Here is a 25,592-nt window from a genome sequence, read left to right as displayed (position 1 = left end):
GTGGTGGAGATCTATAAATTCTCCCTTTAGGGGCTCATCGGAAGGACAGGCAGTTCATTGAAGGGTTTGGTACAATAGATGCTAAGCTCAATCACAAAACCACTGAGGATGTTGCCCCTTAAGGTTCATCCCCCAAGGAACAAAGAAACATCACATATCAAATTTGTGATTTCCATTTTGAGTTTGGTTAGTGTTGTGGTTATGGCAACTTTTTTTTTCAGAATTCCCAGTTAATGAGTTTGCTTTGGTCCATCCTTATTCCTACTGGCTTACTTCATCTGCACTACCAAACCTTCCTGTAGGTTTGCTGTAGTGATATGGGAGTTTGCTCTGCGTATCTGACCAGTTTACAAACAGCTACATCAAGGATTTTTTGTTCTTCCCTATCTTAACTTCTTACAAATACAAATAGAAAGAATTTAGATATCTTTTTATAGATTTTCCTGCCTTGTGAGACATTTTCTTATTTTTCCAAACCCATAGTCAGCGAGTTAGAGGAGACATTGATTGTTGAGTGAAAGCACAATACACTGAAAGGTTCAATCAATCACAGAATCTATTGTCGTCACATTCCTTAGATTAGGGCCTAATGAGGCAATTAAATTAATTAACTGGAAAGGTTCCCAAATGTTGCACATGCCAACTTGTATGGTTTTTTTTCAGATCTGTTAAATTCAGCAAATAAACAGTAACTAGGCATTTAAATTTACAGAAATATGTAATTTTTTACATTATTAAGTACAGTATATGTAATTTAACAAAATATTTAACACAAGATTTTGAAATAAAATGAGAAAGCAGTCTTTTGCACACTTTATTTTTTGGAGTAAACTAAAACTACATTCACCATCGCAATCTACCATGCCTTTGTCTCTGTCTTATCTTTTGGACAGTCTAGGAGACAAAGTTATACCAGTATCATATAATCCTGAGACTATTATTGCTGTTACACAGACAGCAATGCAGTGTTTTTGCAAAGTCATTTCATGCGTAAGCTTGCCCAGAATCTTATTTCTAACTCCCTGTTTCTTATGCTTGAACACATATTCTTATTTTATTATACAGTAGTACATATGCTTGAATGGCTCTTCTATTTTTAAAAAAAGTAAACAGTAACAGATACTAGTGGTCTGAAGAAATTAGATGAATTATTCTAAAATGGACAAACGTCAGAAAAGTATTATAGTCAACAATATGAAGCAGGTGATAAAGATTATTATTATTATTATTATTGAATAACCATTGGAATATTTTAAAATTACAGATTGAGGTCTGTAGTACTAGGGTGTTGTACCGTGTTAGCCATTATGAATGTAGAGAAAAGCCAAGCAAAATGACACCTTTTATTGGCTAACTAAAAAGATTACAATATGCAAGCTTTCGAGGCAACTCAGGCTTACTTCTTGATTACATCTTTCCTGAAGAAGGGCCCTGAGTTGCCTCGAAAGCTTGCATATTGTAATCTTTTTAGTTAGCCAATAAAAGGTGTCATTTTGCTTGGCTTTTCTCCAGATTGAGGTCTGAAGGGTTAGTCTTTAATAATTCCTCCAACTGTTCCATTTCTGGTTGTAGGCATATCAGAATAATTCTATAACAAATGATTTTTCAGGATATATTATGCATGCTCATCTGTGTAACCCTCCGTGACTATTTGTTTTCACATAAGTTGTAGAATACAATTTATGTAACAAAAAACACATAAGGGCTAAGAAGTTCAAACACTCCTACCACCCTGTGCTTAATCATACACAAGACATTAATGTCAGAGTCCCATATGGTTAACTAAACGTATGGTACAAGCTCTTTGCGATTTACACGTTTCACTGCAAGGTTGAAGGTTTCTTAACTAAGGAAATCATATGTTCTGCTGCCTTAGGGTGCTCAGTTAAACTCATTTCCTGGTATGTAGGTATCATTGTCATACTGGAAAAGCAATGAAAAACTTAGTTTCAGCAACACTTATTTTTATCATCATCATATTCATTTCCCCCTTCTGCTTTATTTGTTTTGGATAACGGTCAAGGTGGAAAAGACTGATGAGTCTCTTTTTACTTCAGCTACAGCATTCAATTTATTCTGTGGAATTCCCACCACATCCTAGAAACAAAACCCACACAATTCATATTGGATTTTCCCAGTGTGAACGTTCAGTATACTGTACCTACTAAAGAATATCTGAGTGGTTTATTTCTTACATCTTAACTTTTGTATAAGTACCTTGTAACATCACGTTTATTAATCTCATGAGGTCATATGATTCAATGTGGAAGCAGTTCCCCAGGTATTCCTCACTCATTTCATCCACAAAGATTTACTACCAAAAACATGCCAAAAACTGGTATTTACTACCCGACAACAGTGAAGAACACAGAGTGAGACAGTGCAGAGTGACACTTCTGATGTTATAAGACCATGAATGTTCTAGGCAGGGAATTGTGGAGGAAAAGAGCTCAGATGAGGAGGAAGATGAAGGTGAAGGGAGACAAGCAAGCAGCTGCTCAGAGCAAAACAACACAAGCCACATCACCTGAAACAGCTTCTTACAGAAGCAAAAATGAGAAACAAAATAAGCACAGAAGATGCCATATATGACCAGTAACACCAGATTGCAAAACAACTAAATGCTGTACTGTATGTCAGGTGCCATGTTCCAAACATGTATCAGGTGCTATGTTGTAATGGTAACAAAAATGTAACTGTGGCCTGTGATTATTGTGCTAAATCCTGAAAATCCCATGTATACAAGGGTTAAATCAGATGACCAATCTTCTTTGACATCTATTATTAATCTTGTTATAACTTCACAGAGAGTAAGACAGATAATCCTGTGTAGGAAAATCATTCAGGCTACTTAAATCCACAATGTCATTTTTCAGCCTTACTAAAATCTTACAATAAAGGTGGATATGGACATTGAGCAGTAAAGAGTTAGTAAATTGGGAGTTAGGTTTTAGCTAAAATTTCACAATCATTGTGCAATAGAATGTAAAACCATGGCTGATACTATAACTTTTGAAGCAGTCTCCTGATCTTCTTAATCAACTTATGACCAAGATCCCATGGAACTTAAACTTTTCACCTGGAGAACTGCTCTCCCCTCACCTAAAGACCGGCAAGCCACATTTTCCTAATTTCATATCAATATTATGACTTAACATTAATGTCAAGTGTGTATCTCATGTGATGTTTACTTAAGAATAATTAGTACATAGTTCATTACGTAGTTTTAGTAACAAGCTACAACAAGAATATTTCTCAGCAAAAACTCTATTCAGGTACAAAAAAAGTCGTTAGATCAAAATAATAAAAGCCGGTTTTTCTAGATTAAACACAATAGCAGTTAAAATTGCAGTTAAAACAGCTACCAGGCAACTTCTCAAAGTTACACCCAATATGTAGTTACTTTACTGCCAACTTACATTTAATGATTTACTTTTAAACAATATATTTTTGAAAATGTTTCAAATTAAAATGTATCTTTGAAAACTGTTCATTATCTCACCATTTTGTCCAAATTCAATCAGAAATTTAAAGAAAGCATTTACAAGGAGTGAAAAAAGTAACTGAATATGGCCCCTGATGTGTCTTTTTGGAAATGCATATCAATGTTGTACTTTTGCAGTTATACTTCGGGTTTCCTCTAAACATTATAAATATTGACATTTCAGATAGAAGTTACCACTTCATCAGTGGATTATACATAATCAACCAGCGAGCTGTACTGGATACAGGCACAAACAACCTGTGAACTTTGTTGTATTGTTTCTCTTTTTCTTTCATCTGTACATACAGTATTAAAAGTTTATAGATGCAGTGTAGACTACACACATCAAATCAATAATCAATCAATTCCTCCATCCATTTTCTACAATGCCTATCAATGTCCAAGTCAACAGGTGTCTGGAATTATCTCAGTCACAGTAAGCAGATGGCAGGTCACTGAAAAAATTCAGAAACATTCATTCTGGAGAGCACAAGAGGTTTTGCAGCTGACAGATGCACGTTAACATACCACTAAGGAAACATTTGCTTTAATAATTTTTCTCTGTATTCCTTTTATTTTAAATGTATACATTGTAATTTATTTTTTGCATATATATTGTGTAATATATATTACATATAGTACACAAACCACAATGTACAAACGCCTATCTCTAGATCTCAAGTCCTTGTATTGTTTTGTATACAAGAATCCAGGTATTGCTCTCATTGCAGCCTCTTATTCTCCATCTGAACAACTTGCCAGCCAAAACAATTTGCCAGATGATGCAAATATTCTGCCGAAAATGTGACAATGATAAATTCAAGGGGACTGGCATATATTGTTAGGAGCACATTGACATAGCCTAAAGAATATTGTGAGCACTTAGAAAAAAATGACCAGGAAATGGTAACATAAAACATAAACATAAAATCACTGGCTTGAGAGACAAGGCAACAATAATCTTTATAAATAATTTATCTTAAATAGTAAAAAGGAAGCACAAGAACAATACAAACGGGGAAAATGGCAAAAATTAGGCAATAAAAGTGTTTGCCTAAAATGCAACCCAAAACTAACAAGTCTGAACTAATATCCAAGCAAAAGTAATCAAAAACCCAGAAAAATCTACAGCCCTTTAAACCTTGAGTTACGTGGTGGTAATAGCAATGTTAATGATATAATTAAAATTGGATTAAAACAGTTTATTTTATAATACATGTTGTTAAATTATTAAGTAATTATTTTTAAAATGTTTTAAAATTAAAAGTAAATGCTGGTATTTATGTTAAATTATTTTGTTTAGATAGTAGCAATGAGGGCACATGTCAGAGATCAAGGAAGCGTCCTAGTGATTGGTCTATCCACAAGCTGTGAGGATAGTGAGAGAGAAAGGGTGAGACAGACATGACAGGGAGATGATTAAACGTTTTAGCAAAACGCTGAAGTGAAAAGGGATAGAAAAGGAAAAAATGCGTTAACACAGAAGTGGAAAAAGCTTTGGTAGAACTGCAAAGCAACAAGAACTACAAAGTATGAAGAAACAAAAGAGAAAAAATAGAAGGGAAACAGAGAGTAATGGTGAGAGTATCAGTAAAGTTGTCGACAACCTAACTATATTTGAGATAATGCCATGACAATTTTGGTTATTTCATTGGTAAACTTTAGCTACATAACTTTGTTTACCAAAGAGTTGATTCTAGCATGCAGTTAACTATCAGGAGATGCTGGTGGTTGGACAAACTGTGTTCAAGACGCTAAAGTGGTGTGCTGTCCATGAAAGGTTGAACAAAGTAGACGTCAGCAGGCACTGGAGTTCATCATTGCTATTGGATGCTGTGGCAGCTGAATCACTATCACAACCAACTTAACACTTGACACGACAGACGTGAGTGTCAGCTTGCTTCTGCTGGGAACAAGTGATTTCCATACGTTCTATTAGAGCGAAGGAGTCAGCTGGGGAGCAACTCCACAATCACAAGCAACTATCAGGACTGCAACATTTATGTGTGGTACCATTTACAGGACTGTTTTTTTTTCTTATTAGTTTTTTTTGCCAGCTTAGGTTCAATAACGTGATTTTACTTGTTAATTTCTTTAAGAAAGAACTGTTGGGTAAAACTAAAATTGTTTACTAGACTTAAATCTTCTGATTGATAATTTTGTATGGGATGTGGGATGTACAGTATATATGTAAGTAATAGTTCATATATTTAAACTAAGCAATTCAGCTCTTGTGTGTTTTTGATAATAAGTGGCTTAGCCATAAAAGGGAAAAGGGGGTTGGCAATTTAGCATGTGGCTAAAGTATTATTAACTGTGGTTTAGTAACAAGGGATGTAATTCATGTTAACATTATGTAAATGACTTTAGTTAACAGGATGAAATATTAGTTTTTTGTCATAAGGAACATAAGAAAATGCATTATATGTAAATACTAAATAACAGATACATAATAAAATTAACAATGTTTGCATAATAACAAAAAACATTAAAAAAGAATCATTCAGAAACAACAAAAAGGGATATACAAATATAAGCCAGGGAACACCACCTGATTGTAACTTAACATCACTAAACTATTTGAGATTCTTTTAGCAGAATTGACTTCCACTAAGGACCCATTCACACCTAAGTATTTTTACATTTTCTCCACTGCAATGCATATTAATGCTCGTAAAATGGTGGTAAAAAGAGCGCTTTTACAGAAAGTCACTGCTCCTTCTAGTATGAGCCAAGAATAAAGCAGTTCAACAAATCTAGAAAAAAAAGCCTATGTCATTGTGCATGCACATGCTTTAGCCATCTAGTACAATTACAATCTAGTGACCAAAACTGAGCATAAGGTTACATTTATGCATTTAGGTTTAATCAAGCTGAAGTTTACTAAATTCAGTAAAAATATTTTAACATATAGGCAGAGTGGTAGTGTAGGGCTGTCATTCTTGCCTCATAGAGTGATGAGTATGGGGTCTGCATACTCATTTTTGGATTGATTGGTATTAGTGAATGTGCTTAACTGCAAATGACTACCTCTTTTAACACTGAACACTAGAAATGTTGTAGTTATACTTCTCAATTAGGATAATGTTTACTTCTTCATGTACAGTAATCCCTTGCTATATCGCACTTCGACTTTCGCGGCTTCACTCTATTGCGGATTTTATATGTAAGCATATCTAAATATATAACGCAGATTTTTCGCTGCTTCGTGGGTTTCTGCGGACAATGGGTCTTTTTACTTCTGGTACATACTTCCTCAGTTGGTTTGCCCAGTTGATTTCATACAAGGGACGCTATTGGCGGAGGCTGAGAAGCTACCCAATCAGAGCACGCAGTTAAGTTCCTGTGTGTTGATTGGCTCAGCGATGGTGTGCCGAATTCGATTCAGCTGCGTTAACCAGGAAGTCTCGCTCATTCAGCATCAACGTGCTCCTGCTACTGCTTCAGGGGCCGTGCCCAAGCACCAACGGAAGATGCTAATGATTGCCGAAAAGGTAAAAGTTTTGGATATGTTGAAGGAAGGGAACAGCTACACCGCTGCAGGACGCCATTACGGCATCAATGAGTCCACGATTCTTTTTATTTAAAAAGGAGGAAAAGAATATAAGATCTATGGCCGCAGTGTCCTTTAACCAGGGCGCAAAACGAGTTGTAAGTGGATGTGATAAGGCGGTAGTCCGGATGGAATCTGCTTTAGTGATTTGGATTGAAGACTGCCGGAAGAAGAACAACGGCGGTGCTACACAATCTCCTGAAGTGTCTCCTTTAGAAGAGCTGTAATGCTCTCCTTTGTTGTGCAGTAAAATTAAACTCATCGTTATCGGGCAAGTTGTTGTGTCATTGTTGGTGAGTAACCATAATTAATTTTCTATGTACAGTACTTATTACATGTACATGGTTTAGTGTCACTCTACACACATTTTACTGTATACATTTTTTCTTGCATTGTACGTATTTATTTCTGGTGGCCTGTCTGTCGTAGTGGCTGTAACATATGTGATATCGGAGATGCTCGATATCTTTAAAATAATACTTAGGTTTTACTGTATATAAACAGTGTGTTTACATACATAATTTCAACAAATCTTACCTACAGTTAGGTCCATAAATATTTGGACAGAGACAACTTTTTCTAATTTTGGTTCTGTACATTACCACAATGAATTTTAAATGAAACAACTCAGATGCAGTTGAAGTGCAGACTTTCAGCTTTAGCTTTAGTTCAGTGGGGTGAACAAAACAATTGCATAAAAATGTGAGGCAACTAAAGCACTTTTATTAACACAATCCCTTCATTTCATGGGCTCAAAAGTAATTGGACAATTAACTCAAAGGCTATTTCATGGGCAGGTGTAGGCAAGTCCATTGTTATGTCATTATCAATTAAGCAGATAAAAGGCCTGGAGTTGATTTGAGGTGTGGTGCTTGCATGTGGAAGATTTTGCTGTGAACAGACAACATGCGGTCAAAGGAGCTCTCCATGCAGGTGAAAGAAGCCATCCTTAAGTTGCGAAAACAGAAAAAACCCATCCGAGAAATTGCTACAATATTACGAGTGGCAAAATCTACAGTTTGGTACATCCTGAGAAAAAAAGCAAGCACTGGTGAACTCAGCAACGCAAAAAAACCTGGACGTCCACAGAAGACAACAGTGGTGGATGATTGCAGAATCATTTCCATGGTGAAGAGAAACCCCTTCACAACAGCCAACCAAGTGAACAACACTCTCCAGGGGGTAGGCGTATCGATATCCAAGTCTACCATAAAGTGAAGACTGCATGAAAGTAAATAGAGAGGGTGCACTGCAAGGTGCAAGCCATTCATAGGCCTCAAGAATAGAAAGGCTAGATTGGACTTTGCTAAAGAACATCGCTAAAGAACATCTAAAAAAGCTAGCACAGTTCTGGAAAAACATTCTTTGGACAGATGAAACCAAGATCAACCTCTACCAGAATGATGGCAAGAAAAAAGTATGGAGAAGGCGTGGAACAGCTCATTATCCAAAGCATACCACATCATCTGTGGAGGCAGTGTGATGGCTTGGGCGTGCATGACTGCCAGTGGCACTGGGACACTAATGTTTATTGATGATGTGACACAGGACAGAAGCAGCCGAATTAATTCTGAGGTGCTCAGAGACATACTACCTGCTCAAATCCAGCTAAATGCAGTCAAATTGATTAGGCGGCGTTTCATGATACAGATGGACAATGACCCAAAACATACAGCCAAAGCAATCCAGGAGTTTATTAAAGCAAAGAAGTGAATTCTTAAATGGCCAAGTCAATCACCTGATCTTAACCCAACTGAGCATGCATTTCACTTTTTGAAGACTAAACTTCGGACAGAAAGGCCCACAAACAAACAGCAACTGAAAGCTGCTGCAGTAAAGGCCTGGCAAAGCATTAAAAAGGAGGAAACCCAGCATCTGGTGATGTCCATGAGTTCAAGACTTCAGGCTATCATTGCCAGCAAAGGGTTTTCAACCAAGTATTAGAAGTGAACATTTTATTTCCAGTTATTTAATTTGTCCAGTTACTTTTGACCCCCTGAAATGAAGGGATTGTGTTAAAAAAATGCTTTAGTTGCCTCACATTTTTATGTAATCGTTTTGTTTACCCCACTGAATTAAAGCTGAAAGTCTGCACTTCAACTGCATCTGAGTTGTTTCATTTAAAATTCATTGTGGTAATGTACAGAACCAAAATTAGAAAAAAGTTGTTTTTGTCCAAATATTTATGGACCTAACTGTAATATCTAAGAGAATACAAAGGGTTTATGCTGTGTAATTGTGCGGGAAATGTTTATAATAGTGTGGGAGAGTTTATAAGGGCTTAAAATATATAAAAATAACCATATGAACATATGGTTTTTACTTCGCAGATTTTCACCTTTCGCAGGGGGTTCTGGAACGCAACCCCCGCGATTGAGGAGGGATTACTATACTGTAAATAACATCCATCCCGTTCCCAGCCTCATCTACAGTCCCTGGATATGAATATTGTCCGGTGTACCACCATATGACACTGTTTCAAAATACTGTATATCATATCATACTGTATAGCGGAATGATTTATTTTTTTTTAAGTGGTAGGAATAAGCTAATGTAAATATTACAAAGACACAATCACTTATCACTGCACCTTAATGGAGATCGACATCCATGTATAATCTTGGAATTTTGGATGCTGCCTGAGTTGTTCATAGAGAATCTAGAACTGTCCTCTAGACCTCCTTTGCTTCAGAGTAGGGTGAGCCCAATATTTTTTGCTCACAACACTAAGGGTTTATCATTGGCTTAGTTTTAAAAATGTAAAAAGTCTCACCTAAAGGAAATGAGTATTTTAAACTTGTTTGTCAACTATTTAATATGTCAAATCTTACCAAGCTGTACACAATAGGCAATATTATCCTCAAGCACTTTGCTTCAAAAATACCTTACCCAAAGGTAAACTGTAACTTAGTCCAGCAGTGAACAACCATAAATAAAGAATATATAAAATGAAAAATGTAAACAAATGTGAGGTTGGCACAAGAATGTTTTTATTACTAACTGGCAGATGTCTCTACCCAAGGCAACTTACACTAGTGAGATACAGTATACTAAAATTGCTGACATACAGATACATATACTGTATGTCAGAGGCAGGTTAAGGGATTTAGTCAGGATTACACAGTGAGTCAGAGAAAAAAAAATTAAGATGGTAAACTTGTATCAGTTCTTATACTATAAGCTTTTTCACAGAATTAAACAATTATAGGCAATTCCCCAGGTATTTATCCCAAGGCAAACACATCTGAAAGCTTACTGAAACAGGTACAGCAAACTATTTGTATTGTGGGGGCAACTGGCCTGTTTTACTTACAGTCTTCCTAATTTCTCTTAGAATGCAAGACTTTACCAAAATTCTTATCACTAACTTTTCCTCTAGCCTCTATAAAGCGTTCAGGCCGACAACCAAGTGAGCCCTCAAGCAATTATTGTTGCCCCATATACAAGCTCTAATAGTCATTAAAAAGAACCAGAGATTCACAACTTCCTCTGGGCTGCCTGCATTTCCCAGTAGACAGCAGGACCCAAGTATTTCAATTTGAGGTTTCTCTCCCCACCTGTTGAGTTCAGAAACATTAAGATATCAAACTGTCTTCCTTATGTGTAATAGTAGACAACTCAATGCAGATAGCAATATTATTTTAACAAAATCACATATGAGTAGCCAATGCAAACTACTGTATGTACTGAAGCCATTTATAACAGCTGGTGGTCCTAAAGTGCACTTAAATCAAACCACACTCAAAGTTACAAAAATACAGCAACACATAAAATGAAAACATTGGGACAGTGAATAGGTAGGTCATTTGTTTTTAATTGCTTGTGTAATAAATAGATAAGAGGCATTTGATTCATTTTGCTGTAATCTAGTTGATCCATTTACCTAGTGCAGAGGCGCGGGAATGCTGGAGCTTATTCCAGCAAGCATCAGGCACAAGGCAGGAACAATCCCTGGACAGGACGCCAGCCCACCACAGAATGGATGTATACACACACATTTCAGGGTCCAATTCAGCAACACCAGACCACCTAACCTGCATGTCTTTGCACTGTGGGAGGCAGCTGGAGCACCTGGAGAAAGCCCATGTGGACATGGGGAGAACATACAATCTCCATGTAGGGAGTACCTTGGACTCTAATCCTGGTCTCCTTGTTGTGAGGCAGCAATGCTACCATTGCCACATCATGTCTCCCCTTATTGTCTTCTGAAAAGAGAAATACAACTTCTTCAAACTGGACAGCTTGACATCTGTGGCAGAGCGACGGGTGCTCAGCAGGCTCCTATCAATTATGGAGAATCCACTGCATCCACTAAACAGTGTCATCTCCAGACAGAAGAGCAGCTTCAGCGACAGACTGCTGTCACTGCCTGCTCCACTGACAGACTGAGAAGATCGTTCCTCCCCCAAACTATGCGACTCTTCAATTCCACCCGGGGGGGGTGGGGGTGGGGGTAAACGTTAACATTATACAAAGTTATTGTCTGTTTTTACCTGCATTGTTATCATTTTTAATTTAATATTGTTTTTTGTATCAGTTTGCTGCTGCTGGAGTATGTGAATTTCCCCTTGGGATTAATAAAGTATCTATCTAATCTATCTATCTATCTAATCTATCTATCTATCTATCTATCTATCTATCTATCTATCTATCTATCTATCTACAGTGGTGTGAAAAAACTATTTGCCCCCTTCCTGATTTCTTATTCTTTTGCATGTTTGTCACACAAAATGTTTCTGATCATCAAACACATTTAACCATTAGTCAAATATAACACAAGTAAACACAAATGCAGTTTTTAAATGATGGTGTTTATTATTTAGGGAGAAAAAAAATCCAAAACCTACATGGCCCTGTGTGAAAAAGTAATTGCCCCCCTTGTTTAAAAAAATAACCTAACTGTGGTTTATCATACCTGAGTTCAATTTCCATAGCCACCCCCAGGCCTGATTACTGCCACACCTGTTTCAATCAAGAAATCACTTAAATAGGAGCTGCCTGACACAGAGAAGTAGACCAAAAGCACCTCAAAAGCTAGACATCATGCCAAGATCCAAAGAAATTCAGGAACAAATGAGAACAGAAGTAATTGAGATCTATCAGTCTGGTAAAGGTTATAAAGCCATTTCTAAAGCTTTGGACTCCAGCGAACCACAGTGAGAGCCATTATCCACAAATGGCAAAAACATGGAACAGTGGTGAACCTTCCCAGGAGTGGCCGGCCGACCAAAAATTACCCCAAGAGCGCAGAGACGACTCATCCGAGAGGTCACAAAAGACCCCAGGACAACATCTAAAGAACTGCAGGCCTCACTTGCCTCAATTAAGGTCAGTGTTCACGACTCACCATAAGAAAGAGACTGGGCAAAAACGGCCTGCATGGCAGATTTCCAAGACGCAAACCACTGTTAAGCAAAAAGAACATTAGGGCTCATCTCAATTTTGCTAAGAACATCTCAATGATTGCCAAGACTTTTGGGAAAAATACCTTGTGGACTGATGAGTCAAAAGTTGAACTTTTTGGAAGGCAAATGTCCCCGTTACATCTGGCGTAAAAGGAACACAGCATTTCAAGAAAAGAACATCATACCAACAGTAAAATATGGTGGTGGTAGTGTGATGGTCTGGGGTGGTTTTGCTGCTTCAGGACCTGGAAGGCTTGCTGTGATAGATGGAACCATGAATTCTACTGTCTACCAAAAAATCCTGAAGGAGAATGTCCGGCCATCTGTTCGTCAACTCAAGCTAAAGCGATCTTGGGTGCTGCAACAGGACAATGACCCAAAACACACTAGCAAATCCACCTCTGAATGGCTGAAGAAAAACAAAATGAAGACTTAGGAGTGGCCTAGTCAAAGTCCCTGACCTGAATCCAATTGAGATGCTATGGCATGACATTAAAAAGGCGGTTCATGCCTAGAAAACCCTCAAATAAAGCTGAATTACAACAATTTTGCAAAGATGAGTGGGCCAAAATTCCTCCAGAGCGCTGTAAAAGACTCATTGCAAGTTATCGCAAACGCTTGATTGCAGTTATTGCTGCTAAGGGTGGCCCAACCAGTTATTAGGTTCAGGGGGCAATTACTTTTTCACACAGGGCCATGTAGGTTTGGATTTTTTTTTTTCTCCCTAAATAATAAAAACCACATTTACAAACTGCATTTTGTGTTTACTTGTGTTATATTTGACTAATGGTTAAATGTGTTTGATGATCAGAAACATTTTGTGTGACAAACATGCAAAAGAATAAGAAATCAGGAAGGGGGCAAATAGTTTTTCACACCACTGTATCTATCTATCTATCTATCTCACTGTGGAGTGTGGTTACAGATGAAAGCAGTATTGTTTTTTTATCTTAATTTTCAACCTTCTGCATTTCTAAATAGTCTCTTCAAATTCTTTTCTACACCAGGTTTTGTAGCTTTGGCTATATATTCACAAATGGATTAAGCTTATTTACTGTTATTTTACATTTCAAAATATAAAATATTAGAACATTAGAACAATCTAGATGAGAACAGGCCATTCAGCCCAACAAAGCTCGCCAGTGCATACTTAAGCTATTAGTATAAAGATTTTTAATATTATTTTTATAACACCACTTAAGGGTCACCTAATGATATTACAGCAAATCTGATACTAGTTTTAAACTTATATGATCTGATTTGAAATCATCTGTATGAAAAAAAAAATGTTTCTTCTATTTTTCTTGAGTGGAACTTTGTCACCTCACTACCTTTCAGAATAATACTCAGTTCCAAGTTAAAAATGTATAAGTGACTAATTCTCTGGCAAGCATTATATATAGTGTTAACCTTGATTTATGACAGTTGCCTTCTGTATAGGCTATGGGTCTCTGTGATTAGATAGGTAAGGCTTATATGGATGAATGTTTAAGTAATGGCAATTGGATGTAAAGAATTTAACTTAACTTGCATAAGAAGTGTCTTGTATCTTATTATTTGTTTTTTATACTGCAGGAGTAACACCTACTTCTAATAGAATTTCATTCCTCAATGAGTATATGCCCAATTTTAAAATAAAACACAGTGAAGCTGTTTTAAAAATATGAGCTCCCTTGAATCTCAATTATTTACTTTTATAACTATTTAGATAGAATAAAAGAAATCTTACCTTCACCAGGCTGATTTCCCAAGATGTTCCAAGAAAAAGGGAGCTCCAGGTGAGAAAGAGCAAGAACAATTTTTTTATCTATATTCTCGTTTACTTCATTGGTCATTCCAAATCTTGAAATCAGTGTAAGATGGCTTCCTGTAGTTAGGCAATGGGAATTATCCACCAAGAACTGAGCCAGTTCCACAATATCATTATTGATATACTTAAGAGAACTCTTGCCTAGGATACAGATGGAGTTGTCACCAGTATTAGCAAAGGCTGTCACCGTTACATTTTCTGGTATGTTATGACCTAAAATCAAACAAAGTATTTGACATTAATAAATAAGGAAATGCTATTATATTGCTATAGTGATTAAAAGTTATATTTAAATTAAATGTTTTCTACAAAAGAGAAATGTGTAACAATTTCTAATTTATTGTCCTAAAATTACTTGTCATAACTTCCAAGTGTGAAATGATATGTCCTACTGGTCATACATACCATAGATCATTTTTAACAAAAAATACAGTCATATGAAAAAGTTTGGGAACTCCTCTCAGCCTGCATGATAATTTACTCTACTTCAACAAAAAAAATAACAGTGGTATGTCTTTCATTTCCTAGGAACATGTGAGTACTGGGGTGTTTTCCGGACAAAGATTTTTAGTGAAGCAGTATTTAGTTGGATGAAATTAAATCAAATGTGAAAAACTGGCTGTGCAAAAATTTGGGTACCCTTGTAATTTTGCTGATTTGAATGCATGTATCTGCTCAATGCTGATTACTTGCAACACCAAATTGGTTGGATTAGCTCGCTAAGCCTTGAACTTCATAGACAGGTATGTCCAATCATGAGAAAAGGTATTTAAGGTAGTCAATTGCAAGATGTGCTTCCCTTTGACTCTCCTAGAAGAGTGACAGCATGGGATCCTCAAAGCAACTCTCAAAAGATCTGAAAGCAAAGATTGTTCAGTATCATGGTTTAGGGGAAGGCTACAAAAAGCTATCTCAGAGGTTTAAACTGTCAGTTTCAACTGTAAGGAATGTAATCAGGAAATGGAAGGCCACAGGCACAGTTGCTGTTAAACCCAGGTCTGGAAGGCCAAGAAAAATACAGGAGTGGCATATGCGCAGGATTGTGAGAATAGTTACAGACAACCCACAGATCACCTCCAAAGACCTGCAAGAACATCTTGCTGAAGATGGTGTATCTGCACATCGTTCTACAATTCAGTGCAATTTGCACAAAGAACATCTGTATGGCAGGGTGATGAGAAAGAAGCCCTTTCTGCACTCACGCCACAAATAGAGTCGCCTGTTGTATGTAAACGCTCATTTAGAAAAGCCAGATTCATTTTGGAAAAAAGTGCTTTGGACTGATGAGACAAAAATTGAGTTATTTGGTCATAACAAAAAGCACTTTGCATGGCGGAAGAAGAACGCCCCATTCCAAGAAAAACACCTGCTACCAACTGTCAAATTTGGTGGAGGTTCCATCATGCTGTGGGGCTGTGTGGCTAGTTCAGGGACTGGGGCCCTTGTTAAAGTCGAGGGTTGGATGAATTCAACCCAATACCAACAAATTCTTCAGGATAATGTTCAAGTATCGGTCACAAAGTTGAAGTTACGCAGGGGTTGGATATTCCAAGAAGACAATGACCCAAAACACAGTTCGAAATCTACAAAGGCAATTCATGCAGAGGGAAAAGTACAATGTTCTGGAATGGCCGTCACAGTCCCCTGACTTGAATATCATCGAAAATCTATGGGATGATTTGAAGCAGACTGTCCATGTTTGGCAGCCATCAAATTTAACTGAATTGGAGAGATTTTATATGGAAGAATGGTCAAAAATACCTCCATCCAGAATCCAGACACTCATCAAAGGCTATAATAGGCGTCTAGAGGCTGTTATATTTGCAAAAGGAGGCTCAACTAAGTATTGATGTAATATATCTGTTGGGGTGCCCAAATTTATGCACCTGTCAAATTTTGTTATGATGCATATTGCATATTTTCTGTTAATCCAATAAACTTAATGTCACTGCTGAAATACTACTGTTTCCATAAGGTATGTCATATATTAAAAGGAAGTTGCTACTTTGAAAGCTCAGCCAATCACAAACAAAAATCCAAAGAATTAAGAGCGTTCCCAAACTTTTTCATATGACTTTAAGTATTCAGGTCACTGTACAGTATATATAAAAAATCCATGATGTTAGCTACTGCACTAGATTTCTTTTTTAACTGGAAGAAGTTGTAAATGAAAGACAACATTTCCCTCACCTAAATATTCTGTATATTAAGACATTTAAATTACTCTGAAACATCACTAAGTGGAAAGCAGGTCTTAGAATTAGAAAGTTTACAAATAGGATGATTTAGAGTTACATAAACACACTAAGCAGAAAAAAACAACAAAAGAAAACTGTTTACTTGCTATTGTGCATATGAACAGGGTTTCTACATAGAAAATAAGGAAGAGCACAAATGATACACAGTTTTCAATTAATTTGAACATTCTCTCATACTTCAAAAATGAATTCTGTTTGCTGTGAACAAGTTTGGAAAACTAACTTTAATATACACAAAATAATCTATACACAAAGCATATTTTGAATAATACTAAAAATTACAATCAATAAAAGCCCTGCAACTCATTTCTGAAATGTCGAAAGCTTCATCTGTGGGTTCCATGGACATGTACTAGAATTTTAATGTGTTACTTTCAATTTGGTTAGTATTTATTAATTTGTTATTTACTTTGTTTAAGTTTTAAAAATTATCTTCTGCTACAGCAGTTGACAGGAATGTGATTGATCTCATTGGGTGTACCTGCATGTGCATGCCTTCATTTGACATCATCTTGCTGCCTTTTTTTAAAAAAATGGTGTTTCACATACAGAGTTCAGGTGGTCATTCTTAAAAAGGAACAATATAGCTAAGAAATCTATCTCTAGGCTATTTATTTTTCTTAAAAATTCCAGGATCTTGCCTTTAACTACTTCTTTTTGATGAAAATGTGTTTTACCTCTCTAGCTATACCCCACTACAATTCAATAATCAAGTGCAAAGACTTTATCTGTTATCTGAGCATGTTTTGGCCTAAAGTCTTAAAATCAGCACCACTCTTGAAAAATAGTCACTGTATTAAATAGTTCCTTTTATGAATAGGTCTTTAATGCCACAACACTGTCACATTATAAGATATTGTGCCCTGCCTGCCACAATATATTCAGGTAATAGGAGGCAGCAAGTGTGAGTTACTGTAGCATAACAAGTTTGGAACAATTAATATCTATACCTCGCATACAAAAAAGCTTTTCAAATTAGTTATATTTTACTGAAGAGTAACAAAAGGCAAGCTAAAAAAGCAGAAGCTGTTAAAAATTGAAAGTGAATACTGCATATTGGATTTTTCCAAACTGTATACATAGTTTCTTCTTTACACAGTTACAAACATAGTTAAGCCCACTAAGGTTGCATGTGATGTTTAAGCAGGCAACAGGAGTTTACAGATACATCTCCACACAGAAAACAGCATACTGTACATATTTTTTAAAATGAAGAAAATCTTAATGATATTAATAATTACCTGCATAAAACTCATGCATGTTGTTTACATATGTTATACTATTAAATAAGAACAGCTTCTTCAGATAATAATATTACAGATGGCAATAAAATGGGAGAATAGCATTCATCTTTGACAATGTAAAACGTATTTTGGATTGCTTATTTTCAGACTAAAGGAATTTTTAAAAATTGAACACCCATAGACATTATCATGATTTTCACAATTATAACTTTTTGGCTCTTTCAGAAAGTTAGCTGAGGAGCTGTATGGTAACAACATAGTATGGACTTTGGCCAGGTCTGAGGAAAAAAAAAACAGCAAGGTATTGGTAAGTCCTAAAAGACTGAGGAGGAATAGAAAAGAGAAGCTGAAGTAATGCACACAAGTTGTTAACTCGGCAAATCAAAAATGCAGTATGCACAATAAAATAGAACATTCTCAAATATCAATACTTTCACCTTATGTTGAACATCAATTTAATATACATTAAAGCAATATCCTGAAACCAAAAACGTGTGTCCTCTATAAAGTACTAATGTAACATGACAAGGGCAATATCTATAACGTCATTTACAGTTTGTATGCATTTTTAATTCATATTTGTTTCTTATAAATATCTTGGTTTATAATAAATATCCGCAATGCATGCAGGTGGTGATTAAAAAACTTTTGAACAAAAAGTTAAAGGAGGTATTCTACAGTGCTCAATTTGTAAGAGGCCAGATTTGCCTCTCTCTGTTTAACTATGTGATTGACAAGTTTTTTTTCATTTTTGATTTATAATGTTTGTTTGATAGTTCAGAAACAAGTCAATATGGACACAAAAAAATGTAAAAAGAAGCTATTGCTAAATTTCTAATACTAGTGAACTAGACAACAATATGCCTTTGTGGATTCATTCATACTTAACTAACATGTATCAGAACCAGGCCCCTTTCATGTGCCACTGTAAAGAGGGAGACAGGATGCATCTCAAACTTGACCCAACATCAGTCCTGCTGTCTAGTTCAATGACAGAAAAAAATGTTCAAACTATGGAGCAAATCACAATAGACAACAAAAGAGTAAAGATGCATTATATGCTAGATACTATAGGGATTAGTTATAAGTCAGTTGAATTAATTCTTCATGAACAATTAAACATGTGCATGGTCAGTTTATGTTGTATGTTCAGAAAAGTAACTCCAAAAAAAGGGAGCATCACTTTATTCTACTGTATATCCCAAAGATGATGTTGAGCTAAAGAATTATTACTGGAAGATATCTTGTAACTGGAGATGAAATGTGGGTACATTAATACTACTCAAGAGTCCAGACAAAACAAACAATACAAGCATGATGATTCTCCTAACTCAAAGGAATTAAAGGCCCAAATCAGTGACATCAAGATCATGTGCACATTTTTTTTTTGGAATGTTTAGGATATAGTCACATTAAATATTGCTTCAGCAAAGGAGTTAAATGTAGAACTTTGTTACTTGGTGTAGAATAAATTGTCTGCAGTATAACATCAGCAAAACCAAGAAACTGTTTTTTGACTTTCGCTGTACGAACAGCCTATACACCTACTCACTATTTAGATAGTCAATGTAGAGATGTTGCATTGCTGCAAGTATGTGGGGGTCCATATCAATGACAGGCCTGACTAGTGTCATAATACAAGCTGATTAAAAGGCAGGCTCAATTATGGGAAGCTCTCTCTATCTCCTGGGAGTAGTAGTGAAAGAGAAAATGAAAACAAAAATGAGTGCAATTATGAACAATGCTGCACATCCTCTCGGAGATAGTAACGCTGAAGAGTTTCAGGCAATGAATTGTTCAGCAGAAGTGTGTCAAGAAACGCTACTGGGGCTCCTTAATATCAATAGCAATACACCTGTATAATGCCTTACTGTGACTGTAACTGTCAAGTCAGAAGTTTTCTTTCTTTTTGGTCAATCGGGTGTATATTTTAGAGGGGTTTGTCAAAACATGATAATATTATGTATTTCTTTATTGAGCTTCTGTAAAATGCAAAAAGTCCCACTACTACTGCACTGGTGGAGTCTGTCTGCAATCTTTAAGACCAACAACTTATTATGGATCACAAGCTGAAATCCATGACTCTGAGATACAAAGCCAGCAAAACTGAGTGTGAATATGTTTATTTGTCATAAATGTAGTAACTTTAACCTGTATTTTACATTACAAAGTATTGGATGTAATTAATCTCCCCAGTCTTGGATTTTGAAAAAATGGTCACCCTGTCTGCCACACCATAAGAGCCACTATCTTGGAATAACAAAACAAATGAGTTTGTATCTCTACATTCTGTTTACCATAGTTTAGGAAAGGGAAATATTTACATGTGAAGACATTAAACAATAGGTAAGCTTATTAAAATACACAAGCACATGTTTAATATAAACAGAATACAAACTTCAAAAAACCTTCATCTATTTCTGTGCTCAGTGAATTGCTATGAATTCTAGCAGTAACTAGCACATCTCAGAAATACAGTCCAACAGATGATTCCGGCCAGTACAGGACAAACAAAAACATAGCTATATACAGTCATATGAAAAGGTTTGGGAACCCCTCTTAATTCTTTGGATTTTTGTTTATCATTGGCTGAGTTTATTATTGGAAGTAGCAACTTTCTTTTAATATATGACATGCCTTATGGAAACAGTAGTATTTCAGCAGTGACATTAAGTTTATTGGATTAACAGAAAATATGCAATATGCATCATAACAAAATTAGACAGGTGCATAAATTTGGGCACCCCAACAGAGATATTACAGCAATACTTAGTTGAGCCTCTTTTTGCAAATATAACAGCCTCTAGACAGTTCTATAGCCTTTGATGAGTGTCTGGATTCTGGATGGAGGTATTTTTGACTATTCTTCATACAAAATCTCTCCAGTTCAGTTAAATTAGATGGCTGCCGAGCATGGACAGCCTGCTTCAAATCATCCCATAGATTTTCGATGATATTCAAGTCAGGGGACTGTGACGGCCATTCCAGAACATTGTACTTTTCCCTCTGCATGAATTGCCTTTGTAGATTTCAAACTGTGTTTTGGGTCATTGTCTTGTTGGAATATCCAACCCCTGCATAACTTCAACTTTGTGACTGATGCTTGAACATTATCCTGAAGAATTTGTTGATATCGGGTTGAATTCATCCGACCCTCAACTTTAACAAGGGCCCCAGTCCCTGAACTAGCCACACAGTCCCCACAGCATGATGGAACCTTCACCAAATTTGACAATAGTTAGCAGGTGTTTTTCTTGGAATGCAGTGTTCTTCTTCCGCCATGCAAAGCGCTTTTTTGTTATGACCAAACAACTCAATTTTTGTCTCATCAGTTCAAAGGACTTTGTTCCAAAATGAATCTGGCTTGTCTAAATGAGCACTTGCATACAACAAGCGACTCTATTTGTGGCGTGAGTTCAGAAAGGACTTCTTTCTCATCACCCTGCCATACAGATGTTCTTTGTGCAAATTGCACTGAATTGTAGAACGATGTACAGATACACCATCTACAGCAAGATGTTCTTGCAAGCCTTTGGAGGTGATCTGTGGGTTGTATGTAACCATTTTCACAATCCTGCGCATATGCCACTCCTGTATTTTTCTTGGCCTGCCACAACTATGTTTAATAGCAACTGTGCCTGTGGCCTTCCATTTCCTGATTACATTCCTTACATTTGAAAATGACAGTTTAAACCTCTGAGATAACTTTTTGTAGCCTTCCCCTAAACCGTGATACTGAACAATCTTTGTTTTCAGATCTTTTGAGAGTTGCTTTGAGGATCCCATGCTGTCACTCTTCAGAGGAGAGTCAAAGGGAGGCACATCTTGCAATTGACCACCTTAAATACCTTTTCCCATGATTTAACACACCTGTCTATGAAGATCAAGGCTTAATGAGCTAATCCAACCAATTTGGTGTTGCAAGTAATCAGTATTGAGCAGTTACATACGTTCAAATTAGCAAAATTACAAGGGTACCCACATTTTTGCACAGCCAGTTTTTCATGTTTGATTTAATTTCATCCAACTAAATACTGCTTCACTAAAAATCTTTGTTCGGAAAACACCCCAGTATTCAGATGTTCCTAGGAAATGAAAGACTGTTATCTTTTTTGTTTAAAGTAGAGTAAATTATTATGCAGGCTGAGAGGGGTTCCCAAACTTTTTCATATGACTGTACTTTGACCTAACAGCATGTCTTGAAATGTGGAAGAAAATTAAAGCATTAGAACTATGAAGTCCAAAGCTTTCAATGTTAACTTATTAGTTATGTTCTTCTATTCTGGATCAAAATAAGACTGAAGAATATTGAATATTTAAAAAAATACACAAGCTAACCTACATCTAAAAGCATAGTGTTATCAGTATCCATTAAATCTAACATATTACAAAATTTTATCTTACATCTATTTATAAAGTAATTAAAAAATAGTTTAAGGAACTAAAATGTTTCTATTTATGGCTTCTTCCATAGTAAGAGAATTGCGAAGTACACTACACTAATCAAGTAAATAAATTCTAACTTAAAACTGTAAAGAATTACATGGATATAAATTATTAGTCACCCTGTTTGGCTTAAACTGTATATTAAAGATTTTCTGACTAAAATACACTATTCTACACTAAATACACTATCCAAATTATTATAATGACAACTCACCTGGAACCAAAAACTCTAGTGTGTTTCCATCAGCCCTCTTTGCCTCGGTGATGAGATCTTGACTTGAGCCTTCATACATTAAATACAACTCTGCCTTTTCTGGCAAAACCTGTGATGTTTCCAAAACAGCAAAGGCCGCCTCTTGCCCCTAGAAAAAATAAACAAAACAGGTTTAGTAAACTTAAACAGCTGTTTGTGATCCAGTTTCAAATTCCATTGAGAGCTGCTTATAATTAAACAATATTCTAAAATATACTAAAGCTTCCGAAACCATATAATAATCAAAAAGTAGGTTTTACAGCATAACACATCAATATACAATAAGTAGGCCTGCATTATAGTTAAAGGGAGTAGAAAAAAGGGTATACACATTTTTATTAATACACTAAAATGAACTCTGGCTACAAAGAAAATTTTCAGTTGTCATTTAAGCAAATTTTTGTCAATTAACTATATTACTTGAAACACGTAACATGCAATTAAAGTTACTTTTAAATGAACTGGAATAAATATGCCATCTGATTAGTTTTGTTTTGCCTATCAATATCACAAATTCAGTGTCATTTACAAAAACCAGCAAAAAATCAACATATCCTTGTTTATTTCTGTAGGATATTTTTAATTATTATCATCTTGAAAAAGCTGCAGACAAAACTACAATGATTATTATCACAACACAACATTTTGCAAGAATACAAAATGTGTACAAGAAATATAAAAAAGAAAGCAAAAGAGAGGGTGAGAGTTAAAGTGGGTTAAGCAAATGTATAGATAAGAGTTGAGTTAAAGTGAATGCCTATTTCAGTGTTATCAAACTGTTTTGCAGAGAACATTACAATATTTGCAATGGGTGTCACTAGTGACTGTTATTTAAAATGTTTGAAGGTTAAATAAAACAAACAGGTTTAAGTAAAAACATTACACAATTAATGTCTTTCTTTCTATTCATGTCTTACCTCAAGAAAACTAGCACTTAAAGTCATCAGCAATAGCACTACAATATGTATCAATAATCTGGCATCTATTCTCCCACCAAATCAATATCATTATTGGTTTAAAAAATCCATATTTGTCAGGATCAGAATTCCTATTACTTGTTCAAGGGTTTTTATTAAAATGGTATTAAAAATACTATGTTAAAAAAAGACATCTGTAATTATGATGTACATATTCACCCAGGCATCTTTCTAATTATCTGATGCTTAATTATCTGAATTTAAGGTAAAGATGCCCAACACTGGGCAGACAGCAGGATGCAGTCATGGATGAGATGCTAGGAATTATTCATACACAAGCCCATTCTCACCCACTCTCTCCAAACTGAGAGCTGCCATCACCCTACAGTAAAACATGTGTCCATAAGATGAGGAAGGAAAACAAAATATAGTTTACCAAGGACATTGACCTAGCCAGAATAACACGCTGATCCCACTTTGCCACTTTGTTAGACATACGTTATTAGTTTAACCCTAAATTATTTTCAGGACTTGGTTCCTTTTTTTAAATGCAAAAATAATATTATCAAGCTCTTGGCACACAATTTTATTTAAATTGTTTTAACCAGCCACAAGTACAACCTATATTTGCCCTTTTCTTTTCAGTGACTGGAACCCTTCCTTTAAAGATCTGCTTTCATAGGAAATCTAAATGGTCAGGAAATTACTTCTAAGTGCTCACCACGGACAAGCACATTTACTGTAGAGCCATTCTGTTCCTGTCTGAAAAACAAAATGTTTATGAAAGGGTATTTTTAAAATCTAAGTTTTGTTTCACTAAAATATGACTAGCTTTTTTTATATGAACAAATAAAAGAACAATCCCCAGGAAAAACAATAGCAATTAAGTTTATTATATAAATGGGAACAAAAAGATGTGCTATAAAACAAACATTTCTACACTACTGCATGGCTTTACACCAGGTTTAGTTTTTATAAATATCGAAATAAGCGTGGAAACAGGCGGACACAACATTTTTGTGCTTGCGCATAGTTTATACATGATGACCCACGTCCCAACCAAGGCTGCAAGTAGAGGGGTAGATTGTTTTCCAAATTTATTAACGTTAAAAAGGTAAAAGTGAAACTTAACGCAGTCGTAGGTATAGCTGTATACAAAGGAAAGCTGTAGGATTTGGGTCCAATTATGAAACCTCATTAAAATTAAGAAATCATGTTCTGTGAATTAATCTGGTTTCACAGGACAGGTGCTCTTAATTATATGACATAAGCAGAAAGAAAAAAGAAGTAATAGCTGCCTATTTTAAAAGATCTAAGTGTTAGCAGCACAATGTTGCTTTTTATTTGTAAGCCCAGTACTTCGTGCAGTAAAGCTAGAAAGATGTGGAATTACATGATTTTGTTGTTTCTCAGTAGACTTGCTCCAAAACTCTTTAAAAGATGTAACCTTACATCTTGTCTGAAGAAGGGACCATAACTGCCTTGAAAGCTTGCATATTGTAATCTGTTCAGTTAGCCAATAAATGGTGTTAAGTACTTCCTATTTAAAGAAAACCTATTCAGTGTCACACATGTAATAATAATAATAATTCATTACATTTATATAGTGCTTTTCTCAGTACTCAAAGCGCTATCCACACAGGGAGGAGCCGGGAAGCGAACCCACAGGCTTCCACAGTCTCCTTACTGCAAAGCAGCAGCACTACCACTGCGCCACCTGTGAGGACACTTCAAAGTGACACTTTAAAGACTAATCTCAAGAAGGTAATACCCTGCCAGCATGAGAGGGGGTGCTGCCACTTACAGGCTTGTCTGTTTTTTATTCTTTTTCCTCAGCCCAGAGAAGACACCCCTTAAGGGCAATTGACCACTGCCCTTCCAGATAAACCAGTATCAAAGGGAGATGCCCCCAAATGTCTGCATCTCATTTGGACCCGAACCTCTGAGAAGGCCAGAACTCCCCAGACCCTTTGAACGCATTCATAGTTGTAGCTATTAGGGCAATTTACATTTATTTCACCACCATTGAGCACCTGTTTACTTTGACTGCAACCAGAATAAAGGGGACTATCCAGATGGCACCCCATCACTTTGCAAGAGCTACGAGTGTTTCTTCCACCTGTCCGCATTAGATAATCCAATTAATCAAATAAGCGCATTAAAATGCATAAATGCGCATACTGTCCTCTGTAAAAACATAATATATTAAGAAAGGTATGAAG

The 25,592-nt window shown here is 36.0% G+C and overlaps 1 protein-coding gene across 2 annotated transcripts in view; it reads right to left on the bottom strand.

Moving 5' to 3' along the window:
* Window positions 1-25,592, bottom strand: part of arhgef28a (Rho guanine nucleotide exchange factor (GEF) 28a) — a 281,479-nt gene that overhangs the window by 188,919 nt on the left and 66,968 nt on the right. For both annotated transcript variants that reach the window (XM_028805674.2, XM_028805675.2), the window contains exons 3-4: window positions 22,415-22,562; window positions 14,172-14,465 (exon numbers count right to left, since the gene is read on the bottom strand). In XM_028805674.2, coding sequence (XP_028661507.2) covers window positions 14,172-14,465; window positions 22,415-22,562 — 442 coding nt within the window. The remainder of the gene's footprint in view (window positions 1-14,171; window positions 14,466-22,414; window positions 22,563-25,592) is intronic.

This window comes from Erpetoichthys calabaricus, chromosome 7, assembly GCF_900747795.2.
Source record: "Erpetoichthys calabaricus chromosome 7, fErpCal1.3, whole genome shotgun sequence".
NCBI lineage: Eukaryota > Metazoa > Chordata > Cladistia > Polypteriformes > Polypteridae > Erpetoichthys > Erpetoichthys calabaricus.
This window is presented reverse-complemented; position numbering and strand designations above follow the sequence as displayed.